The 21,061-nt window shown below is 45.2% G+C and overlaps 1 protein-coding gene across 1 annotated transcript; it reads right to left on the bottom strand.

Annotated features, from left to right (window-relative positions):
- Positions 1–5,259: 5,259 nt before the first annotated feature.
- Positions 5,260–6,017, bottom strand: LOC130022090 (heterogeneous nuclear ribonucleoproteins C1/C2-like). The gene has a single exon (XM_056112825.1). It carries the CDS (start codon positions 6,015–6,017, stop codon positions 5,544–5,546), a length of 474 nt encoding a protein of 157 aa, XP_055968800.1. The 3' UTR covers positions 5,260–5,543.
- Positions 6,018–21,061: the final 15,044 nt, after the last annotated feature.

Below are 21,061 nucleotides of genomic sequence, written 5' to 3'. Positions count from 1 at the left end.
CAGGTAATGTTCCAGTGAATCAGGTGGTGCCCCATTGGTTTTGTGACAGAGCCTAAGCTGTTCCATTGTATTATTTCCACCACACTCTGTTGGTCAGTCTTCACTAAGGCTGGCCCAAGCTCAATGCCAGGAGTGCCAAGCAATTTACAGACATATGCTGAATGTAGCTCCTTTCTCTAAGGTAGTGTCAATGTGCTCTTTATATTTGACTCTAAATGGATACTTTGGGGAAGAAAAAGCCTGACAGAGCAATTTACTTAAAGAGTTAAAAAGTGTAAATGCACTGTTAAATTCCCCTTCAGACTGGCAAACCAATGATGTTATAAACAATATGGAAACTTTGTGCATATCAAATTGTCCCAATTTATGCCAAGCATTCTATGGACAGTTAATAAAGAGTAACAGGATGAATGAATGAATATGTAATGAATTAGTTCACATATCTGTCATCAATCAAAAGAGCTTTTAAACCAAATAGATTAGAAGCCAACAGAATGAATTAAAAACTTGGCATCTTGGGTGAGGAACTGTTTCTAAAATATAATTAGTATACCATTTGTTTTGCTTCATTTTGTTTTATTTGTACATATAATTTAGCTAAAAGGCAGTTATATATATTCAAATAACTGCCTGATTGGATGGCAGAAAACAGAAGTAGAGAATATTTTCTGAAGAGCAATATGGGAGTCCCCATCAAATGTTTGATATCTATAGGCTACACATTTCTTCGAAGATATTCTGCTGATGATGGGAGGAATTTAGGAATTCTTTCAGAAGATAAGGTTTCTGCCACAGGGGACCCTTAGAATTTGCCCTCAGTTTCTTTCTTTCTCGGAAAAATTCAATCCCAGAGAAGAGAACTAAAATGTGTCATCATGTTCCAGAGACATAAGTCACAGTACACAAAATCACATTGTGAAAACATAGAGGTCAGAGGCAACGATATCTCCAATCCCAGTTGAAATTTGTATATAACTTTGGACATCTCTCTCTCCATCCCAAAATTAACTACTACTGATTTGCTACTGACTGGAAACCAGCATCAAGATAGGCAATCAACGAATATTTTGCATTTACTGTTCACGTGGTGGTAGTGAGTCTTCATGGAGTCTTCACTCTGACTGTCACCTGGTGAGTAAGCTGAGGGAGAGAAGTGTTGCTGTCTCAGGGCAGTGGGGGTGGAAATGACCCGGTGCCTTGTCATTTCTATATGACATTTTTTCCTTCTTCATTTCTCTAAACATGTTTCTATAATGATACTAAGACTTCACCATTTACTTTAGTTTCAATGCCTTTCTTAGGAAAGCTTCTGTGTCGTAAAAAGAAGTAAAGCACTGATTTTTTTCTACTTCAGAGAAGTCCCTGTTATCTATAGAACACAACTCTCTCTCTTTCTCTTCTCACATTTCTTTCAATAAAACCATTTTACTTCACTCCGAGGCTGGAGCGATAGCACAGTGGGCAGAGCATTTGCCTTGCATGCGGCCGAGCCTGCCAACCCGAGTTTGATTCTTCGGCCCCTCTTGGAGAGCCCAGCAAGCTGCCTAGAGTATCTCGCTCACACGGCAAAGCCTGGCAAGCTCCCCATGGTGTATTCGATATGCCAAACACAGTAACAACAAGTCTCACAATGGAGACGTTACTGGGCCCGCTTGAGCAAATTGATGAACAACGGGAGGACTGTGCTACAGTGCTGCGTCACTCCCAAATAAACCTGTGCCGAATATTCAGAACAGATTGTCTGATGTCAGTTTCTCTTCAGGAACCACTTCCTCTGTCTCCTCTGCAGAGCCTGCTGTTGGCTCTCGGGCGTTCATCTCATTGAAGTCATTTCTATCAATTCCTCTGGAGCACTATCTATTCACACATACATGGATCCACACAGTTCAACCCCATACTGGGTGAAAAATCACCTGCAATCTCACTCCTATGGTTAGAGGGCATTTTGGTCCAGGTCTTCCTGGAGGCCTGAACATCCTGAGCTCTCTCTTTTCTACTTCTAGGTAAGTCTTGTGTCTGGAGAGTCTTCTCTGCTCACTCACACACCCTGAGTATTTCTGTGCAATATGATGGAGCTCTGAGCTGGGGCCCCCATGATGACTTCTTACTACTTCATGTTCTCCCCTGCCCACTGCATGTCACTCCTATACCCCAAAATTATTTCTTGTGGCCCTGGTCTTGGATACCATCAGAACAACAGTGTTCATACCATCTCACATCAAAGATTTTTTGACCTGACTTAAATCTGTTCGCCAGGTAGGAAGTTTCCCTGGGGTAGCGGTAGGGATAGTGATTGATGATGGGGATAGATGAATAAAGACATGGGAGAGAGAAATCTCAGCTAAGGGTCTACTGCCTTAGTGTAGGTGACAGGTGACAAAATTGTGAATTAGAGGAGTTATATGCAGGTGAAAACAGACATATATGATAAGTTTGCAGAAATGACATGTAGGTGCATAAATTGCTTGGGAATGAGGGTCAATACTGGGCTGGGTATACATTACATTTGAGTTTTCCTTGAAAGGTAGATCATTATATGATGACTGAAAGAAATAGGAAGAAAGTGGTTAGGCATGAGGGTGGGGGAAATAAGGGAACAGAGGAGAGTTCCCCTTCATTATGATATCCAGGGAGTAGGTGTTTGACAGATAGTACAGAACTTGAGATTCCTGCCTTTGCATGTGGCCCACTCAATTCTACCCAAACTTTGCTATGGTGTCCTGAGTGGCAGTGAGCAGAGAGCCAGAAACCCTGAGCACCACTGGGTGTAGCCCAACACTGATGCTCAAGCCCCAATAAAAGAAATGACATCCATGAAATGTGAGTCCTAAACCTTTGCTATCAGCAGAGAAGAAATAGGATTAGCAAAAAGCATTAACTTGATGAAAAAAAGTTCTTGTCTCTAGGCCCACTCTGATGCTTTCTTTAAACATTTTATCTTGCTCAACAAGATTTAAATGCCTGCTACATTTTACACTATTTTGTTTTATTTTTTGGTGTCTGGGATCCAATGCAAGGCCTCCTGAAAGAGTAATAACATGTGATCTTATCACTAAACTCCATCCCTCTGGCAGTTAGGTTTTGAAGTCCAGATTTTTTTTTTGCTTTTAAATAAAGATTCTGTCCAGGCAGGGAATGGGAAGAGAACCAAGATGAGAGCATTTGCTCTGGAGACTGATTTCTCACGTGGAACCAGATTTGATCTCAGCCTGAAAAACCAGATGATTCAGTTACTTTGAAAACTGCATCACAGCCAAGGGATTTCATGAAGGTGGCACTCAGCAAGGGGCTCTTCCCCTACCTATCCAGGGCCATTGACATGTGGGAAGGAGTAATTTGATGCCCCCCCCACAGGACAGGGAAGAGAAAGTGGGGCGAAGGGTCTGGAAGAGCTGCTCGGGTGACAGAATTGCCCTGGGCTGGGGAGCCTGGAAGGCTCTGGGGACTCTTCTCACATCTCACCCAGAAAGAAGTTTCTAAAAAGCTCTGGAAGCCATAGAAGCTCGGTCCTGGCATAACCTAGGCATCTCCAGGTCCTGAGGCTGGCTGAGTGGTGGGAGATGGGGCCTAACAGACACCTGCCTTCCAAAAGCAGTTGGTTCCATTTTAACAAGTAGGGGAGTGGACCCCGTCTCTGCCCTTCCTTCCTTCCATCAGAGACCTCAGTCTCTGGAACACTGGCCCTTCTCTGCTGCAGAGCCCAATCTACTTGTCAGTTTTTATCTGGGGAGTAACCTGTCCCTGGCTAAAAGCTGCTCTGCCAATCTGAGGTCCTCGGGAGGCCAGTGAGTAGGATGAGGGGCAAATGGAGCTGCCCAGTCAATGGGGTGCCAGTGTCCCTCCGGGTCCAGGATGCCTAACTCCTTAAGTAAAGTGATGCCGTGGGGTGACTTAGGATGCTTGTGCAAGGTGACACAGGGCTCTTGGTGTCAACTAGCTGGGCTGATTCATGAGTCTGCTGCTGCTCTTCAGCCAGCTGTGAGATGGAACTTCGAGGAGCGGGGCCACTCCATGGGTTGGCATCCCCTGACATCAAGGCCCGAGCCTTTCTACATGCAAATGGTCTTTTTAGGAAAAAAGCCACGAGGCTCTGAATTGGAGGAACACGAACCCTAACATCTGAATCCTGCTAGAACCCGGGTTCATCTCTCACCCTGTGGGGGTGCCCTGTGAGCCCAGAGGCCATCATGGTCTGTGAAGCATCAAATCCACTCAGGGCTTAGTCCTGGGACACTGTTTGTTGCAGTGTCCTCCCGTTGTTCATTGATTTGCTCGAGTGAGCACCGGTAACGTCTGCATTGTGAGACTTGTTCTTACTGTTTTTGGCATATCGAATATGCACGGAGAACTTGCCAGGCTCTGCCGTGCAGGCGGGATATTCTCGGCAGCTTGCCGGGACACTAAGAAATGGAAACATTGCTCACAGAGGATTCACAGTCAGCCAGGAGGGAAGCAGAAGGAGCAGAAACTGCTTCCATGGAAGTAATTGTGCAGCTTGGAGGCAGGTGGAGAAAGGAACAATGGCCATCCTAGAAGAGAATCTGCAATTCTGTGAGGTGGGTATGAGAGACAGACTCAGTGGCATCGCTTGCCCTGAACACTGAAATTTTGTGTGGGAAAGTGAAGCATGAGTTTAAATGGGGCAACTTAACAAAAGGACACAGAAAATCAGGAAGAAGACTTGATTACAAAGTTGTTAAGAGATTAATATCTTCTTCTTCTTCTTCTTCTTCTTCTTCTTCTTCTTCTTCTTCTTCTTCTTCTTCTTCTTCTTCTTCTTCTTCTTCTTCTTCTTCTTCTTCTTCCCCTTCTCCTCCTCCTCCTTCTCCTCCTCCTCCTTCTCCCCCCACTCGTCCTCCCCCTCCTCCTCCTCCTCCTCCCCCCACTCCTCCCCCTCCTCCCCCTCCCCCCTCCTCCTCCCCCTCCTCCCCCTCCTCCTCCTCCTCCTCCTCCTCCTCCTCCTTCTTCTTCTTCTTCTTCTTCTTCTTCTTCTTCTTCTTCTTCTTCTTCTTCTTCTTCTTCTTCTTCTTCTTCTTCTTCTTCTTCTTCTCCTCCTCCTCCTCCTCCTCCTCCTCCTCCTCCTCCTCCTTTGCGTTTTACACCGGCATTGCACAGGGATTACTCCTGGCTCATGCTCCTGGTGGGGCTCCAGGGCCCATATGGGATGGTGGAAATCGAACCCAGGTCGACCGCATGCAAGGCAAACGCCCTACCCGCTGTGCTATCACTCTAGCCACAATACATGCTTCTTCTTTTTTTTTTTTAAAAACCATACATCCTTTTTATTGTTAAGTCATAAAGAGGTATCAAAATTAAAAGCAAAAATTACAGGGCAAGACTTAACATAACTACTAGGAGCGTCAAAGGAAGTGAAAATGGGACTAGGCGCAGGGCAATATGAATTAATGAACATGGGAAGGACAAGGATGGGAAGAACAGTGAGCATGTGCTGAAGATACTAGGGGAGAGGATCTGGTGTTGATCTTAGACAAGCGCCTAGATAAAGAAATAATGGGACAAGATTTCTAAACCCCACTATGTGCTTAAGAGTCATCCTCGCCATTGGCGCTGTCTCTGTCATCCTCTCCTTCCTCAGCCTCTTTTTCATCATCCTTGATCAACTCCAGCTGATCTTCCCCCCGATCTTCATTATCATCATCATCGAGCAGGTCCCCCTCCTCGGCAGAGTCATCTGCACCCCCCTCAGACTCCATCTTCACGTTAGTCTCATCTTTCTTCAGGGAGCTGCTGCTCTGCTCCTCTTCTGATTTATCATTCTTCATCTCTACTGCTTGTTTGCTTTGTTCCTTTTCAATTTTTTCCAGGTTTTCCAGTAGAGAATCCACTTTTTGTTTTATCTGGGTCAACTCCTTCTTAATAGCCTGAATATCATCTCCTTTCAACTTTCCAGACTTGGAAGATCCTCTCTGTCCACTCTTAGAATTGAAGCCACTTTTGCCCCTTCGTGAGGTGTTTCCTGATACACGCTGGCGTTTTGAGGGCACTACAGAATACATGCTTCTTAAGTGGCCCGCAGCTCCTTAGGGCTGGCTGTATGGAGTGAGGTCAGACGGGGACCAGGTCATAGCCTAGCTTTTGGGTCATGCCCAGGTGCCTAAATGTCATCTTGTGAGGGAACGGCCTTGAAGCTCTTTGGGAGCAGGGGGAAGGCGCGAACTGTGTGTCTCAGCCGAAGTGGGCGACTCCTTTCAGTCCTGTTGGGAGGATTGGGAAAGGCAGCGCTGGAATGTGCAAGGTCGCTCTGGGACTGTTGCAATGGAAAGTCCTGTTGCTGAAGGCCAGGATTAAGTTTCTGCCTGTGGGGACGGTTTAAGAGTGCCTTTGTGACACACCAACACACAAGACCTGTGGGTGGTACAGGAAACACGAGCGGGTGGAACACAAGGAACCTCAGGCTGTAAAGCGGGTGATTCAGGTGCATTGTGGTGGCAATGTCTGCCATGGAGGCAGGGGGAGGGTGGGAGGGGGGTATACCTGGGACATTGGTGGTGGGGAATGTGCACTGGTGGAGGGATGGGTGTTTGATCATTGTGTGATTGTAATCCAAACATGAAAGCTTGTAACTATCTCATGGTGATTCAATAAATTTTTTTTTAAAAAGACTGTGCTGTTTGGTTTTGGTTTTTGGCTCATCGAGGACTGGTTGGGGATGGAGGGTGGGGAATAAAACAAGAGATCAGTCCAGTTGAGTTCGGTTCTTATTACTGGGGTGGGGGTTGCTTGACAGGTAGTGCTCAGGGAGCCACAGGCCATATCCTCAGCCTGGCAGTTCAGTGCTCAGGCTCAAGGACACAGTGTTGCTGCCAGTGCCCAGCAATGCTAGAGGCACCAGGGCCGCACCCTCTGTAGTACTTGTGGGGGCATGTGGTGGTGGGGATGGAACTTCACGTCTGCGCCCCAGCCTCTGAGTTGGCTTCTCCTACCCTAGGCTTCATATACGGTACATTGGAAGTATATGTGAGATGCTGCAGTGTAGACAGCCTCTAGGTCATTGGGTATTTAGTGACTCATATGTGATGAGCCTACTTAAAGGTGCAAATCCACCTACACACAGTTAACCAATCATGCAGAAAGGAAAAACAAGTTTAAAAAGAGTTGTAAATACTATTTTATTCACAAGCCCAGGAGGCAGTGTGAGATGGGACGCCCCAACCTTTTCTTTCCTAGGGAGCCCAAGGGCCTCTCAAAATCTGAGACTGATTGAACTTGTTGATGCTTTGGGGGCTGGAGTGTTTTTGTTTTGTTTTTCTAAAGACAAAACAACTTCCAGTGATTTAAAAATAACAATAGTCTCATGATATCTAAAAAACATGTGAAATTCAAATTTCAGTGTTTTAAAATAAAGTTTTAAAAACCTGACCACACTCACTGTTGGTGCTCTCATGCCTCTTACAGATGAAGTAACTGCCCTTGTAGTCACACAGCATTAAACAAAGCCAAATGCAGTGTACATTTGTATATGTGCTGGTTGCTGAGCATGGTTGCACAGAAATATATAAACATGTACATATATATTATTTAGTTTGGGGGCCGAACCTGGTGGTGCTCAGGAATCACTTCTGGAGGGGTTCAGGAGACCATGTTGTAGTGTGGGGAAGTGAAACACGGGTGAGTAAGTTACCTATCGGCTGTAGTATCTCTCCAGTCTCCAGAATTATCCCTATACATTTCATAAACAATCTAAGGAAACTTTACCCCCCCCCCCATTATTTTTTAAATTTGAATCGCAGTGATATACACGTTTACAAAGTTGTTCATTGATTGGATTTCAGTCATTTAATATTAAGGCACCCGTCCCTTCCCCAGTGTACTTTTCCCACCACCAATGGTCCCAGTTTCCCTCCTGCCTCCCAACCCCATCCCAGTGCCTGCCAATATGGCAGGCACTTCTCTCTCTCTCTCTCTCTCTCTCTCTCTTTATTTTAATGAATCATCGTGAGATGCATTTACAGACTTACAGACTTTCATGATTATGTTTCAGTCAACCCATCCCTCCACCAGTGCCCATTCTTTATCACCAATGTTTCCAGTATCTCTTCCCCCACCCCACCCTTCCCTCCTGCCTCTGTGGCAGGCACAATACCTCATATATATATATATATGTGTGTGTGTGTGTATACCATATATATATATATATATATATATATGAGCCCAACAAGCTACCAAGAGTATACCTCCCACATGGCAGAGCCTGCCAAGCTCCCCGTGGTGTATTTGATATGCCAAAAACATTAACAATGACAGGTCTCATTTCCCTGACCTTCAAAGAGCCTCCAATATGGCTGCGTTGGGAAAGACGAGTAAGGAGAGGCTGCTAAAATCTCAGGGTTGGGACGAATGGAGACGTTACTGGTGCCTGCTCAAGTAAATCGATGAACAATGGATAACAGTGATGCAGTGATACAGTGATATATATATATTGCAGTTAACTTAACTGGTAGTTAAAAACAAGAGACAGGATGGCAATAGTCAGGGAGAAAGCATGAAGTAAGAGAAGGTCTAAGGATAAATCCTTATACTTAGGCATAGTCGTGGATTAAGTGGCAAAAAAGGAGAACCCTCAAAAGGAGACTGAAATAGGAAGAGGGCAATCACAGTAATGGAGAAAGCCAATGGGAAAAGAGTTCGAAGAGCAGGGATGATAAACTCTCCAGGAATGGCAGGACAGATGTTGAAGGAATGGGGCCTTATATTTGACAGTGACCACGGGTGCCTGAGAGGCTGGGAAGGTCCCACAGGTTCCTGTCTCTTTCCAAATCCCACAGCTCTCAGATTTTCTTGGGCAGTCAGAGTGGAGCATGTGTTTTTTGTTTTTTGGCCCAAACAGGAAATTGTCATTTGCTGTTTGATGTAATGATTGGTTTAGGGATCTGCACTTGATTCCCTTGTCAAGGTGTGGTGTGCTAGAATTCCTGGGTAAAATAATGAATCTGAGAATTTTCCAAGACCTAAATTTCAGCAGTAATCTTCAGAATGAAATGAGGAGGATTCTTTTTTATTCATTTATTTTTGGTTATTGTTTTAGTGCTTGGGTGTCATAGGGGTCATTAGGAGTGCTGGAAGGGAGAAGCCTGTGGTGCCCAGAATTGAATTCAGGTCTTACACATATAAGGTGTGTGTTACACTACTTGAGTCACATTCCCAAGTCCTTTTGTCTTCCTTCCCTCATACCCTCCCTCTTTCCTTTCCTCCCTCCTCCTCCTCCTCCTCCTCCTCCTCCTCCTCCTCCTCCTCCTCCTCCTCCTCCTCTCTCTTCTTCTTCTTCTTCTTCTTCTTCTTCTTCTTCTTCTTCTTCTTCTTCTTCTTCTTCTTCTTCTTCTTCTTCTTCTTCTTCTTCTTCTTCCACCTCCTCCTCTTTGACTTTTTCCTCTTCTTTTTTACATAACGGAAATAATAAGATAGAGAGATAGAGAAAGGAGAGATTCTAAAAGAAGATGTGGTGCTAACGACCTCAGTTGAATCCTCATCAAGACTGTTCTGAACTTCCCACTTTTGGAACCACTATATATGTTTTCATTTTGCCTGAGTCAGGCTGAGTCAGTCTTTCTTCTTCTTGAACCAAAGAAGTCCCATCCAATGGAGCAGCCTCAACTATCTTTAGCAAGCATTGCATTGGTGAGTAGATACATAAGGATAGTGTGCTAAAAAATGAAAAAAAAAGAAAAGATAAAAAAGGGCAACTCTCATAGGGCTAGCCATATATTTACAGTCTCCCTAAGCAAAGGTGAAGTCCCACAGGAGACTCAGAAAGCTCCTAGCTCTTCTGAGCTCTTTCAGCTGACACTACCTATGAATGCTCTAGGGGAACAATTCTTAAAGTATAAACCCCTGACCAACCCCTCTTGTGGGAACAAGAAGTCTACTTTCTTGTTTCTCTGGATATACTAATCCAGAAACTCAGAAATTGTGGTCATCCAGCAGCCTACATTTTAGTTGCTCTTTCAGTGATTGCAATGCACGGAAAGTTTGAGAGCCGCAGCTCGTAGAGGGCCGGTTTTGATTGTTGCCAAGAAGAGCATCACTGGCTAGTGGAGGTCCTATTAGGTGCATGTGGATTTCTGTGGAGCCTCCCTCTTTTCTCACTGCTGAGGTTATTGTCACGAGTGGTGCGTTCCTTCCCCAGACATTTGGTTACAGCGTTTGCACCTGTAGTTGTGGTGCTCACCAGGGGTTGTGCGCATGCATATTTAAAGGATGTTAGCACCAGCTTATCGGGGCCCGCTCCCAGTAGTGTTCAACACTCCTGATGGGTTGTACAGAGCTCTTCCTTGCAGTGCTTGAGGGACCATATTGTGGCAGGGATCAAACCAAGGCCTTCTGCATGTAATGCATGCACCTTTGCTCTTTGAGCTATCTTCCCAGTTTAGGCACCTTTTCCTCTTTCTCTCTATCTCTCCTCTCTCTCTCTCTCTCTCTCTCTCTCTCTCTCTCTCTCTCTCTGTTCCCCTAACCCACACCCCCAGGTGCAGTGCTTCTGGAGATTGCTAAAGGTTTCACCCTTTTACCATGTGGTGCTTGTACACACTTGGATGCAGTACAGCCAGAAATCACTTGCAACACTGGGAGACTCAGCTGAACTGCCAGGCAGTAACAGTGGAACAGTTAGAGTCACTCTCAATATAAGTGACAGCAGTAGGGACCGAATTTGAGGCCTCATACTTTTAAGGCAAGCACTTTAGTTACTGAACCATCTCGAAGGCTCCTTCTTTTGGATTTTGATGTCAAGGGAGACAGGAGATTTGATTTCCCTGCTGGAATGACTCTGCCACTTAGCTCGCTCTCGTGCTCTGGTCACAGGTTCACTGCAGCATCATGACGTGTGATATAAATTGGGGTTTTCCTGAAATACCAAAGTGCAGAGATTTGCAAGTTTAGATTTCTGTTCTGGATTGTTGATTACAGCTCCTTAGTGTGATTTAATCCTATGGATGCCTAATGAAGTGTGACATTGCGGGACAGAATGTGATAAATGAGGCAGCATCTTAAGTAAAATTGAGTGCAGGGAGGTGCATGTCTTATATGTATAGGATGAGAGATGAAAGGCTTCAAATCGATCCTCATCCCATCCCAGACTGGTTGAGGCAGGGCGCTAAGAAGAGCTTTGAGTGGTAGAAGAGCGTTGGTTTCAGAGATGAGAAATCTGCTGCCTCTCTCGATCCAGTTAGAGAAGAGGATGAGCATGATGAAGGTAATTTAATCAAATGCAGGAGTTCATATTTGCCTGCCCTTGGTACTCTGGAAATTGCCGCACCTTTTTGTTTGTTTGTATTTGGGCCACACCTGGCAGTGCTCAGTGTCTATGATGGGTTCTTGGTTTGGAAATGGCCCCTCGATGTGCTGAATGGATGAACCTGGGTCGACTGTGTGGAAGACAGTGCATGAACCCCTCTTCTATCTCCCCAGGGACTCCCTTCATCTTGTCTCAAAGAACATGAACCCAGAGCCTGAGCTTAACTCTCAGTGCTATCATTCTGTTGCAGTGGGACCCAAGGTATGGAACTGAATCCGTTTAAGTCTCAATTTTCCATTGCAAGAATAAGAATCTTCTATGTGTCATGAGTTCTAGAAGGAATTTAAGAAGTGGTTGGTGGTTGGCACTCTCAAGGTACTCAGTCAATTTCTCTGTCCTTTAACCTTCTTGGTTAAGCTCCTGCAGTCTCTCTCTCTCTCTCTCTCTCTCTCTCTCTCTCTCTCTCCTCTCTCTTCCCTTTTGTGCTTTGTGTTCTAATATAGCTCTCCTGGGTCATCTCAAGTCTTGCACTCATGCCAGACCTGTCCTCTGCCAAGTTCCCAAGTCTCCAGAATTAGTCTCTCTTCTCCTCCTACAAAAATAACTTCCTTTCAAAGGCAGCTACGCTTGATGTTGCATCACCATCTAATTAAAGACGTTAATGCTCCAGGTTAACTTGACCAGCCCCTGCCTCCCAGGTGATAATGCATTGCCCTTCCCAGCCCTGAAGGCAGCAGATCAAGACAGACAACTCTCAGGTTGACAGGTATGGGAGATGGTTGACCCTGCTTCTGGGACCTCTTCTTGTTTACACCACTCTTCTTTTCATTCATTCCCTCCTGCCATGAATATGTGCCATCTCCCCAGTATCCCAGCGAGGCACTGAACTAATTACAGGGCAGAGAAAGATGAAACAGACAGTCCCGGATTTCAAGAAGTTCAGACTTGGAGAGCATTGACATATTGGCAGACAGTTAATGAAAGTGAGAAAGTTGAAGAGCAGTAGTGAGAATGCAGAGGAGGAGGCTAGAGTCTGTAAGGCTGGTGGTGTGTGCCATCAGGAAAGACTTGCTGTTAGTTTGGTTTGGGCTTTGGGGGCCAGGCACGGTGCTCAGGACTTCAGGATGAACTTGATGGATGAACAGTAGACAGACCCAGACTCATCCATTACTGGCCCCTCAACTCAGAGACTTCTGGAAAGCTCAGGGAAACATATGGAGTGGTGGGGATTGAACTCGGGTCAACTGTGTCACTGTCACTGTCCTCCCGTTGTTCATTGATTTGCTCGAGTGGGCACAGTAACCAGGAGACCATCGTGAGACTTGTTGTTTCTGTGTTTGGCATATTGAATACGGGTAGCTTGCCAGGCTTTGCCGTGCGGGCAAGATACTCTCGGTAGCTTGCCTGTCTCTCTGAGAGGGGTGGAGGAATTGAACCCATGTGCAAGGAAATTTTCCTCCCTAATGTACTGTCTCTCTTGCCAAGGGAAGATTTCTTACTTTGGTTAATTTTCATTTGTTTGTTTATTGTGGGGTCACACCTGGCAGAGCTCAGGGCTTACTCCTGGCTCTGTGCTCAATGACCACTTCTGGTGAGGCTTGGGGGACCATATGGGATGCCTGGGATCAAACCACTACATGCAAGGCAAGAGTGCTGCTTGCTGTACTTTTGCTCTGGCCCAAGAAAGACTTCCTAAAGGAAGACTTGAATCTTAAGGAAGCCACTAATAGGTGAAGCGATCAGGAGCAACACTATTGGGTAGGTTGATGAGCATTACCAAGGATGGGACAAAATATTTGCAAGAAAGAATCCCAGGGAGTGACATGACTGATCTTGTAAAACTTGGAAAAGCATCAGAAGAGGGAGCTGGCTAAAAATTAGGTCAAGTCCCATTTTCCAAGGACTGACACGGTCGCAGGGCAGGGATGAGCTGATCAGACATAATTTCTACCTAAACGTTTTGAGTGCTTAGACTTGCCAGACGGTATTAAGAGCTTTGTTAATGGGGTCATTTGTGGCAGCCGGGCTTGTGTAAGGGAGGACTGGAAGCTACAGACTAATAGGAGGAACAGAGAGGATGCCAACTGATGGCTGTTTGGGATATACAGGGCAGGAGGAAAGGCCAAGTCCCCTCTGGAAGTTCCACACAGCTCCAAGGCCTGACTGGGGATGACCATGTTCCTTGCTACCGAACCCAGAAGGTGGAAATGGGGTACAAGCCCCAACTCCGGCCTCTCACTCGGGATGAGAGGTTTTGATTTTCTCTAGGAGGAAACCCGAATTCCTAGCCACTATCTTTTTGCAAATCTCTCTCTTTTTTGCATGCAATGAGAGAAAAAAAAAGAAAGAAAAAAGGCAGGGTCTCTGGGGCCAAAGCCTTAGCACAGAGGGGAAGGCCTTTGCCTTGCACCCGGCTGACGTTGACCCAGGTTCAATCCTCAGCATCCCATATGGCCACCCGAGCACCGCCAGGAGTAATTCCTGAATGCAAAGGCAGGAGCAACCCCTGAGAATCGCCGGGTGTGACCCCCAAAAAGAGCCAAAAAAAAAAAAAAGGCAGGGCCTCAGGGTCATGCGATGCATGGGACCACCCCGGGTTCAATCCCTGCAGGCACCCTATAGGGTCCGCAGTGCCTCTCCCTGCAGCCAGCCCAAAGTGATCCCTGAGCGCAGTCAGGAGTGAGCCCCCAAATCGGAGACGGGGGCGGTGGGGAGCGAGGACGAAGGCAAAGGAAGCAAAATGCTTGGTGGTAAGGCTTCTTTTGATGACCTACACCTGAGAGCTAGCGGAAGTGTGTGCAGAAAGAGCGACTGAACATCCGCCGAGGGACGTCCGGTGGTGAAGTCCCGTGGTGCCTTCTTGGGTGAACTGACCATGCAGTCCCGTGTCCTCTTGGTGTTCCGAGCTCTGCGGGCTCAGGCGGCGGTGACTTGGCCTTGCAGCGGCCCCGTCTTCCGGCAGAGGGCAGCATTAAGACACCGACGGCGCTGGGCGCCCGGGCGCGGGGAAACAAACGCAGCCGCGGGACGCCAGAGCCCCAGGCAAGAGTGGAACCTTTGCAACAATCCCCTCACGCCCCGGGCCCTCTCCCTCTGCAGTGGGTGGGCTGCCTAAAAAAGAGGAGGGGATAGGAATGAAACATTAAACTAACCCTGTCCCGCAGAAGACCAACGAGTTGCACTGGGCGTTTGTCTGTTGAGGATGCTCAGGCTTGCTACTTCGGGGTGGTTTGGTTTAGCAGAGACCTTGCGAGCCGCCCCCACGGAATCTGCTTTGTCGAGGGCTGTGTGTGTGGGGGGGGGGGGGGGCGGGGGAGGGGGGGGGGCTTCTCCAACCACAGGATGAGGCTCCTGGAGGGGGAGGGCCAGCAGGGGCGGGAGGCCCAGGCCCGGTGTGTGCAGATGACTTAAGGACGCAGGCTCCTTTGCAGGGAGCCCGTGCAGGCTGCAGCGCGTTGCAGCGCCGCGAGGCAGCGCCCAGTGCAGAAGGCGCGCGCTCCCGCGGGCCAGCCCAGGTCCCCCTGCACCGGGGCTGGGTTCCGCGAGGCGTGAGACGTGTTGGCCATCTTCTTTGTTTTTTCTCTTCATTGACTCACAGTCCGCGTCACAAGCCACACCTTGCAGGGGCCCAGTTGCATCCCTCGTCTGCTCTTTGTCCGCATTTGCTGTGTTGATCCTCCGAACTCCGGACTTGGGCGGGCTCTGCTTGCAGGGGTTCTCGAAGAAAATCTTCTGCTAGGTAGCTGCACCATAGTTCACAGGCTGTCAAAATTAAAGGGACTGAAAGGGGGCACATTCCTAGACCAAAGTGAAGAGGAAGCCCAGCAGGTGAAGGGGGTGGGGGGAGGGGCCGGCGGAGTTCTCTTCCTTTGACGCTATTAAATAATTACCGTACCCTCGGGCAAGGGGTCTGAGTGCTTCCAACATCTAGAACTGTTCTTGCTCCCAGTGTACTGTATTTCCTCCCAGACAGTCTTGATTCTTTCTTTTGATGATTTCCTTGAAATCCCCAATTTTATTCGCCTTCAGGTACTGGTGTAAATACCCTCCTGTTAGAGAATTACAAGAATAATCATGTCTGTTGCCAAATGACTTTCAAAACACTTTTTAAAAAAATTTAGGCACCTTGATTTACGGAGCTTTAATAACTGAGTTTCAGGCAGATGATGTGCCAAGTCCAATAGCACCGTGTTCCCATCCCTCCGCCAACGTCGGCCAGTTTCCTCCCATGCCCCAGCCCATCTCCTTAATAGACAGATATTTTTTTTAGCTTAATTATTGTGGTTGAGTTGGAACTTGCAGCGGTTTTTTTTTGTGTGTGTGGATTTGTTTTTGTTTGGGGGCTATACTCAGCAGTACTCAGGGCTTACTTTTGGCTCTACGCTCAGGGATTACTCCATATTCTCAGGGGACCATATGGGGTGCCAGAGACTGAACCCAGTTCATCTGGGAGCAAGGCAAACACCCTATCTACTGTGCTGTGATTCTGCCTTTCTGATTGTAGTGGTTTTGATGTATACCCCACCCCGAAACCACTACAGTGTCTAAGGCTCCTAACCATTGCCCCATGTTACTGCCAGATCAACTTTTCATCCCTCCTTTCTCCATTTCTTTTCTTCCTGGATACTTTCCCTTTTGTAATCTAGGGCAATGGGTTTGTCCATCTTTGGTACCCACCCCCCACCCCCTTCTCTTGCTGTTCTATATACCACAGGTTAGTGAGAACATGTGACAACTGTCCTCCACCAGACTTCGCTTTAGATGATATCCTTCATTTCATCCAAGTTGTAGTGAGTCGTGTAATTTCATCATCCCACGTGGCTGGGTAGCCTTCCATCCTGTATTTATATCACAACTTCTTTATCCTCTCATCTGTCATTGGACATTTGGGTTGTTTCCAAATCTTGCTGCCAGGTGATTTTGCTTTAACATGAAGAATGAATCTGTCTGTTTAGAAGTGCTATATTTAGCTGGTTGAGTTCAGTGCCTACCGGTATAGCTAGAGAAATGTTTGACACTAGCCTAAGAACCCAAACTGGCAGGCTACCGAATGTAACCTGCCCACACGGCCGGGTCTGACAAACTCCCCGTGGCATACCCAATATGCCAAATACCAGTAACAATGATGGGTCTCATTCTCCTAAAGAGCCTTGAATATAGCACTTTCTTAAAAATCTCAGGGCTAGGATGAAGGAGACGTTACTGGGGCCTGCTCGAAGAAATCGACGAATAACAGGATGGTCGTGATTCGTGAAGAACCCAAAGCATATGTAGGGAGCTGCACTTTATCTTTATGAATCAAAATGTCTTGAGAATCATTTCTGCTGCTGATATATGTTCTTCCCGAGTCATGGCACGTGGGTCTGGTGAGCCAGGCTCTTTCCTGGATACTGAGGCAGCAGGGGTGGAGAGAGGAAGCAGTAGACAAAACAGGGATTGAAATCTGGCTCTGCTGTTCACTCATTCAGTATTCGAGTTACTTGAACTCAAAGTCCTTATTTTCTCAAAATGGGTGTGATAATAGCTGACTTGGGTATATGCAAGGATGTATATAGATTACTTACTATATAAAAAGTTCTCTGTTGGGGCTATGCAATAGCATAGCGGGTAGGGTGTTTGTTTGTCTTGCACGCGCTACCCCAGCTTCGATTCCCAGCATCCCATATGGTACCCCTGAGCATTGCCAGGAGTGATTCCTGAATGCAGGGCCAGGAGTAACCCCTGAGCATCACTAGTGTGACCCAAAAAGCAAAGAAAAAAAGGTTATTTGTAAAATTTGCATGTCTGGGCTGAATAGTACAGGGGATAAGGCACTTGCCTTGCATGCTGCTGACCCTGGTTCAACCCCTGGTACCGCATAGCATATAGTCCCCTGAGCATAGAGGCAGGAGTAGGTCCCTAGCACTGCCAGCTGTGGCCCCGCATTGTCTCAAATCAGCCCATCATTTCCTCCTTCTTCTTTTTCTTGCCTTCAAATAGGAAAGATAAATATTGAGATGAGTGGAGTCTCATCCTAGTACTGCAATTGTAAATACCTTCACAGCATTCATAATATAGCATATATGTATATATTAATGCACATCTTTATATATTAAGTACTGTTAATTAGCTAGCAAATGCACATACACGCATAAATTCATAAGGTACTTATGTTCTTTCCTTCTCATGTTCTCTTTGAAATAAATGTTTAGAAATGGATTGTAGCCTTTTTCTCTTACAAAGCTCTTTTGTGAGCCTGTCAGAAAGAATATTCACTTATTTTAATTAGTTTTCTTTGTACAGAATTTCAAGATTGGATAAAATTTTGCTTCTCTCGGCAGTCTATTGTTTAACCTTAACTTAATTATAGACAAAAGAATGTAAAGATGTCTATAAGGTTTTACTTTGACTCAATTATAGCCAAAAGTTGCTTTTGGATGAAGTTGTTACTTTATCCAAACAAGAAGCTTATTGCTAGTTTGATTTTTGGTTTCCTAAACACTCAGTTGGTCTCTAATTTTGGGAGAACTCTGAATTTTATATCCCTAATACCACTGGAATCCTGGTATCTCCTGAGCACTGCTAGAAGTGGCCTTTTTTTAAAAAAAAATATAATTAAAATTTTTATTTAATTAGTATCTATGCATGTCTACGCATTGGGTGTTCCAAGCTTACTTCTACTTTGAGAGGAGTACATTAAGTTCAAGATGCTACAGAAGACAGTGGGAGGCAGGTGAGAACTCTGAGAATGGACTCCAAATAATCAGGGTAAGTCTTCCTGGAAATGGGAGAGATGTCGAACCCATTCCTGCCATGTGGAAGGCATGCTCTGAGAGCACCTTTTTAGGAAAGATTCCTTTTAGTGCCAAGGATTTGAGATAGCATTGAGGAGACCACTGGGAATGGGGACATTGGTGAGGATGTCCAAGTCAGAAAAGCTGTTCTTGAAATACACCAGTTTGAGTAGATAAGACATGAGTCATGGCACAGCATCAAAGGTGAGCCAGGACAGCTGGGGAGCAGTGCTGAGTCTATGCACACTAGGACCCCTGCTGGCTGGGCTTCACTAGGTATTCATGGAAGCTTCTTTTGCTGGTCTGTTGGCAAGAGCATAGGGGTAAAGAAATGCTCACATTAAGAATGGCATATTAGGGCTGGAGCAATAGCACAGCGGGTAGGGTGTTTGCCTTACACGCAGCCAACCCGGGTTCGAGTCCCAGCATCCCATATGGTCCCCTGGGCACCACCAAGGGTAATTCCTGAGCACAGAGCCAGGAGTAACCCCTGTGCATTGCCAGATGTGACCCAAAAAGAAAAAAAAAAGAATGGCATATTCTAAAGTAACAAAATGGGAGTCGAACACCCAAGAATAGTTGAGATAAGTACCAGGAGGTCTGCTCCAGGACTTGGAAGCTGGCATCACATGCTGGGGGAAAAGGCAGCTCAGATAGAGAAGGGAGCACCTAGTAAAGGATGTTTGGAGGACTCGCTGGGGATGCGAGATGCGTGCTGAAAGTAGACTATAGACCAAGCACAATGGCCACTCAATACCTCTATTGCAAAATACAAGACCCTGAAGGAAAGAGTGAGCAAAAGGGAATGCCCTGCCACAGAGGCGGGGTGGGGTGGGGGAAATGGGGTGTGGGGGTGGGAAGGCTACTAGAATCATTGGTGGTAGAGACTGGACACTGGTGGAGGGATGGGTACTTGATCATTGTATAACTGAAACCCAAGTACACAAGTTTGTAAGTCTACAACTGTACCTCATGGAGTTTCAATAATAAAAAAAAAATTAAAAATTTAAAAAATGAAGTGCATTTTACTCAAAAAAAAAAAAAAGAATGGTATATTACATGGCTTGATCTGATAAGCCAAGGTTTGGCTCTGACAAGCCTTGGCTAACTAGGCAGTCTCCACCCATTTGAAGTTGCTTTTCTGGTGGTCGTCACTTTCTGCAAAAGGTAACTGAGATAAGGTCTCCTATCATTTACAAGGATATACAATTTGGAACAGACAAAACAAAATACAAAAGACAGACCAGTGCACATTGGTAATAGAACTAAGGTTACCTGAGGAGAAGAGAATGAGAGGAGGGACATAAGGCAAGAAACTGGAAAAAAAAAAAGAAAGAAAGCGGGGGGTGGGGGAGGAAATACTAAGCAACTGGCAAAAGCATTGATAGAACAAAGGTGAGACCCAGATGCTGCTCTTGCATACCTTCTCCACCTAAAATTAGAAAATTGCAGGATACTCGTGATGGAGTTTAATAGCATGAGTGATAGGCTTACTATTTTTATTGGCTGAGAACTTATTAGTGGGAGAACTAATGAGACAGTTTTAAAAATTAAGGTATAATTGACATATAACATTATATTGGTTTCAGGTGTACAACATAATAATTTGATGTTTGAATATATTGCAAAATAATCACCACAATGTCTAGTTAATGTTCGTCACCACATAGCTAAACAATTTTTTTTCGTGATGAGAACTTTTAAGATCTACTGTCAACAGCTTTCAAATATGCAACGTGGTGTTATTAACTATAGTTACCTTGCTGCACGTTGCTTTCCCAGGACTTATTTTTTAAGTGGACATTTTCGCCACTTCCCCTCCCTCACCTATTTTAGCCACATCCCCATTGCCCCCTGCCTCTGGCAACCATCAATCTGTACTGTGTCTTTGAGTGTGGTTTATGTTTGGTTCTTCATTTTTTGTCTTCTATATTTCACACAGAAGGGAGATCATACTATATTTTTCTTTCTCTGTCTGATATTTCATTTGGCGTTTTATCTTCAAGGTCCATGCAAAGTGTTGCAAAAAGCAACATTTATTCATGTATGGCTGAGTAGTATTCAACTGCATATGTACACACCGTTTTCTTTAGTCATTCTTACATTGATGAACACTTAGAAGCTCCATATCTTGGCTTTTGGAAATAATGCTACAGTAAACACCAGAGTGCATGTCTCCTTTTCTAGTTAGCATTTTCATTTTCTTCAAAGAAGTACCAAGTAATAGGAATGATAGACTGAATAGCAGTACTCTTCTTAAATTTTTGAGAAATCTCAAATGCAGCTTTCCTTTTTGACTCAGTTTTCTTCTTACCAATAGTACACAATTGTTTCCCTTTCTCAACATCTTTTCCAAGACTTGGTATTTCTTATCTCATTTAATAATAGTGATTTTAACAAGTGAGTGGTGATATCTTATTGTAGTTTTAATTTGTATTTTCACATATCTGGTGATATTGAGCATTGTATCGTGTGTTAGGTCTTTTTGTGTTTTCTTTCCAAAAAATTTCCATTTAAGATTTTATTTTAAAATTGTATCTTTTTATATTGTTTGAGTTCTTTATAAATCTTGGGTATGAATCTCCCATTGAATATTCATTGTATATGTGGTTTACCAGTATTTTCTTCTGTTTGATTATTTCCTTTGCTGTATGAAACTTTTGTTTGATTATGACATATGCTTTTTATAAATCTGTTGAATCTTTGGCCCTACCATGTCTAGAACAACACATGTCCAATTAATAGAAGTATGTTGTCCAGAACAAGGAAGTTAGGTCATGCACTCATCATTCCAACACTGGCCAGACCAAATCTAGAGTGCTGATCAGTTTCGAACACTGTATTAAGTGATATGGCTAAACAACTGTAGATGTTTGAAATGATCAAGAAATTTAGGAGATCAACCAAGAGTAAAGAAAACATTTGTGTATATGTGTCTGCATATGTGTACATTCGTGTAAAGCTACTAGTTTAAAAAAAGGGACAAGACTGTGGGAAGAGCATTAAAAATAGACTATGTGTTTCTAGGATCATATAG

The sequence above is a fragment of the Sorex fumeus genome, unplaced genomic scaffold, assembly GCF_029834395.1.
Source record: "Sorex fumeus unplaced genomic scaffold, SorFum_2.1 ptg000002l, whole genome shotgun sequence".
NCBI lineage: Eukaryota > Metazoa > Chordata > Mammalia > Eulipotyphla > Soricidae > Sorex > Sorex fumeus.
This window is presented reverse-complemented; position numbering and strand designations above follow the sequence as displayed.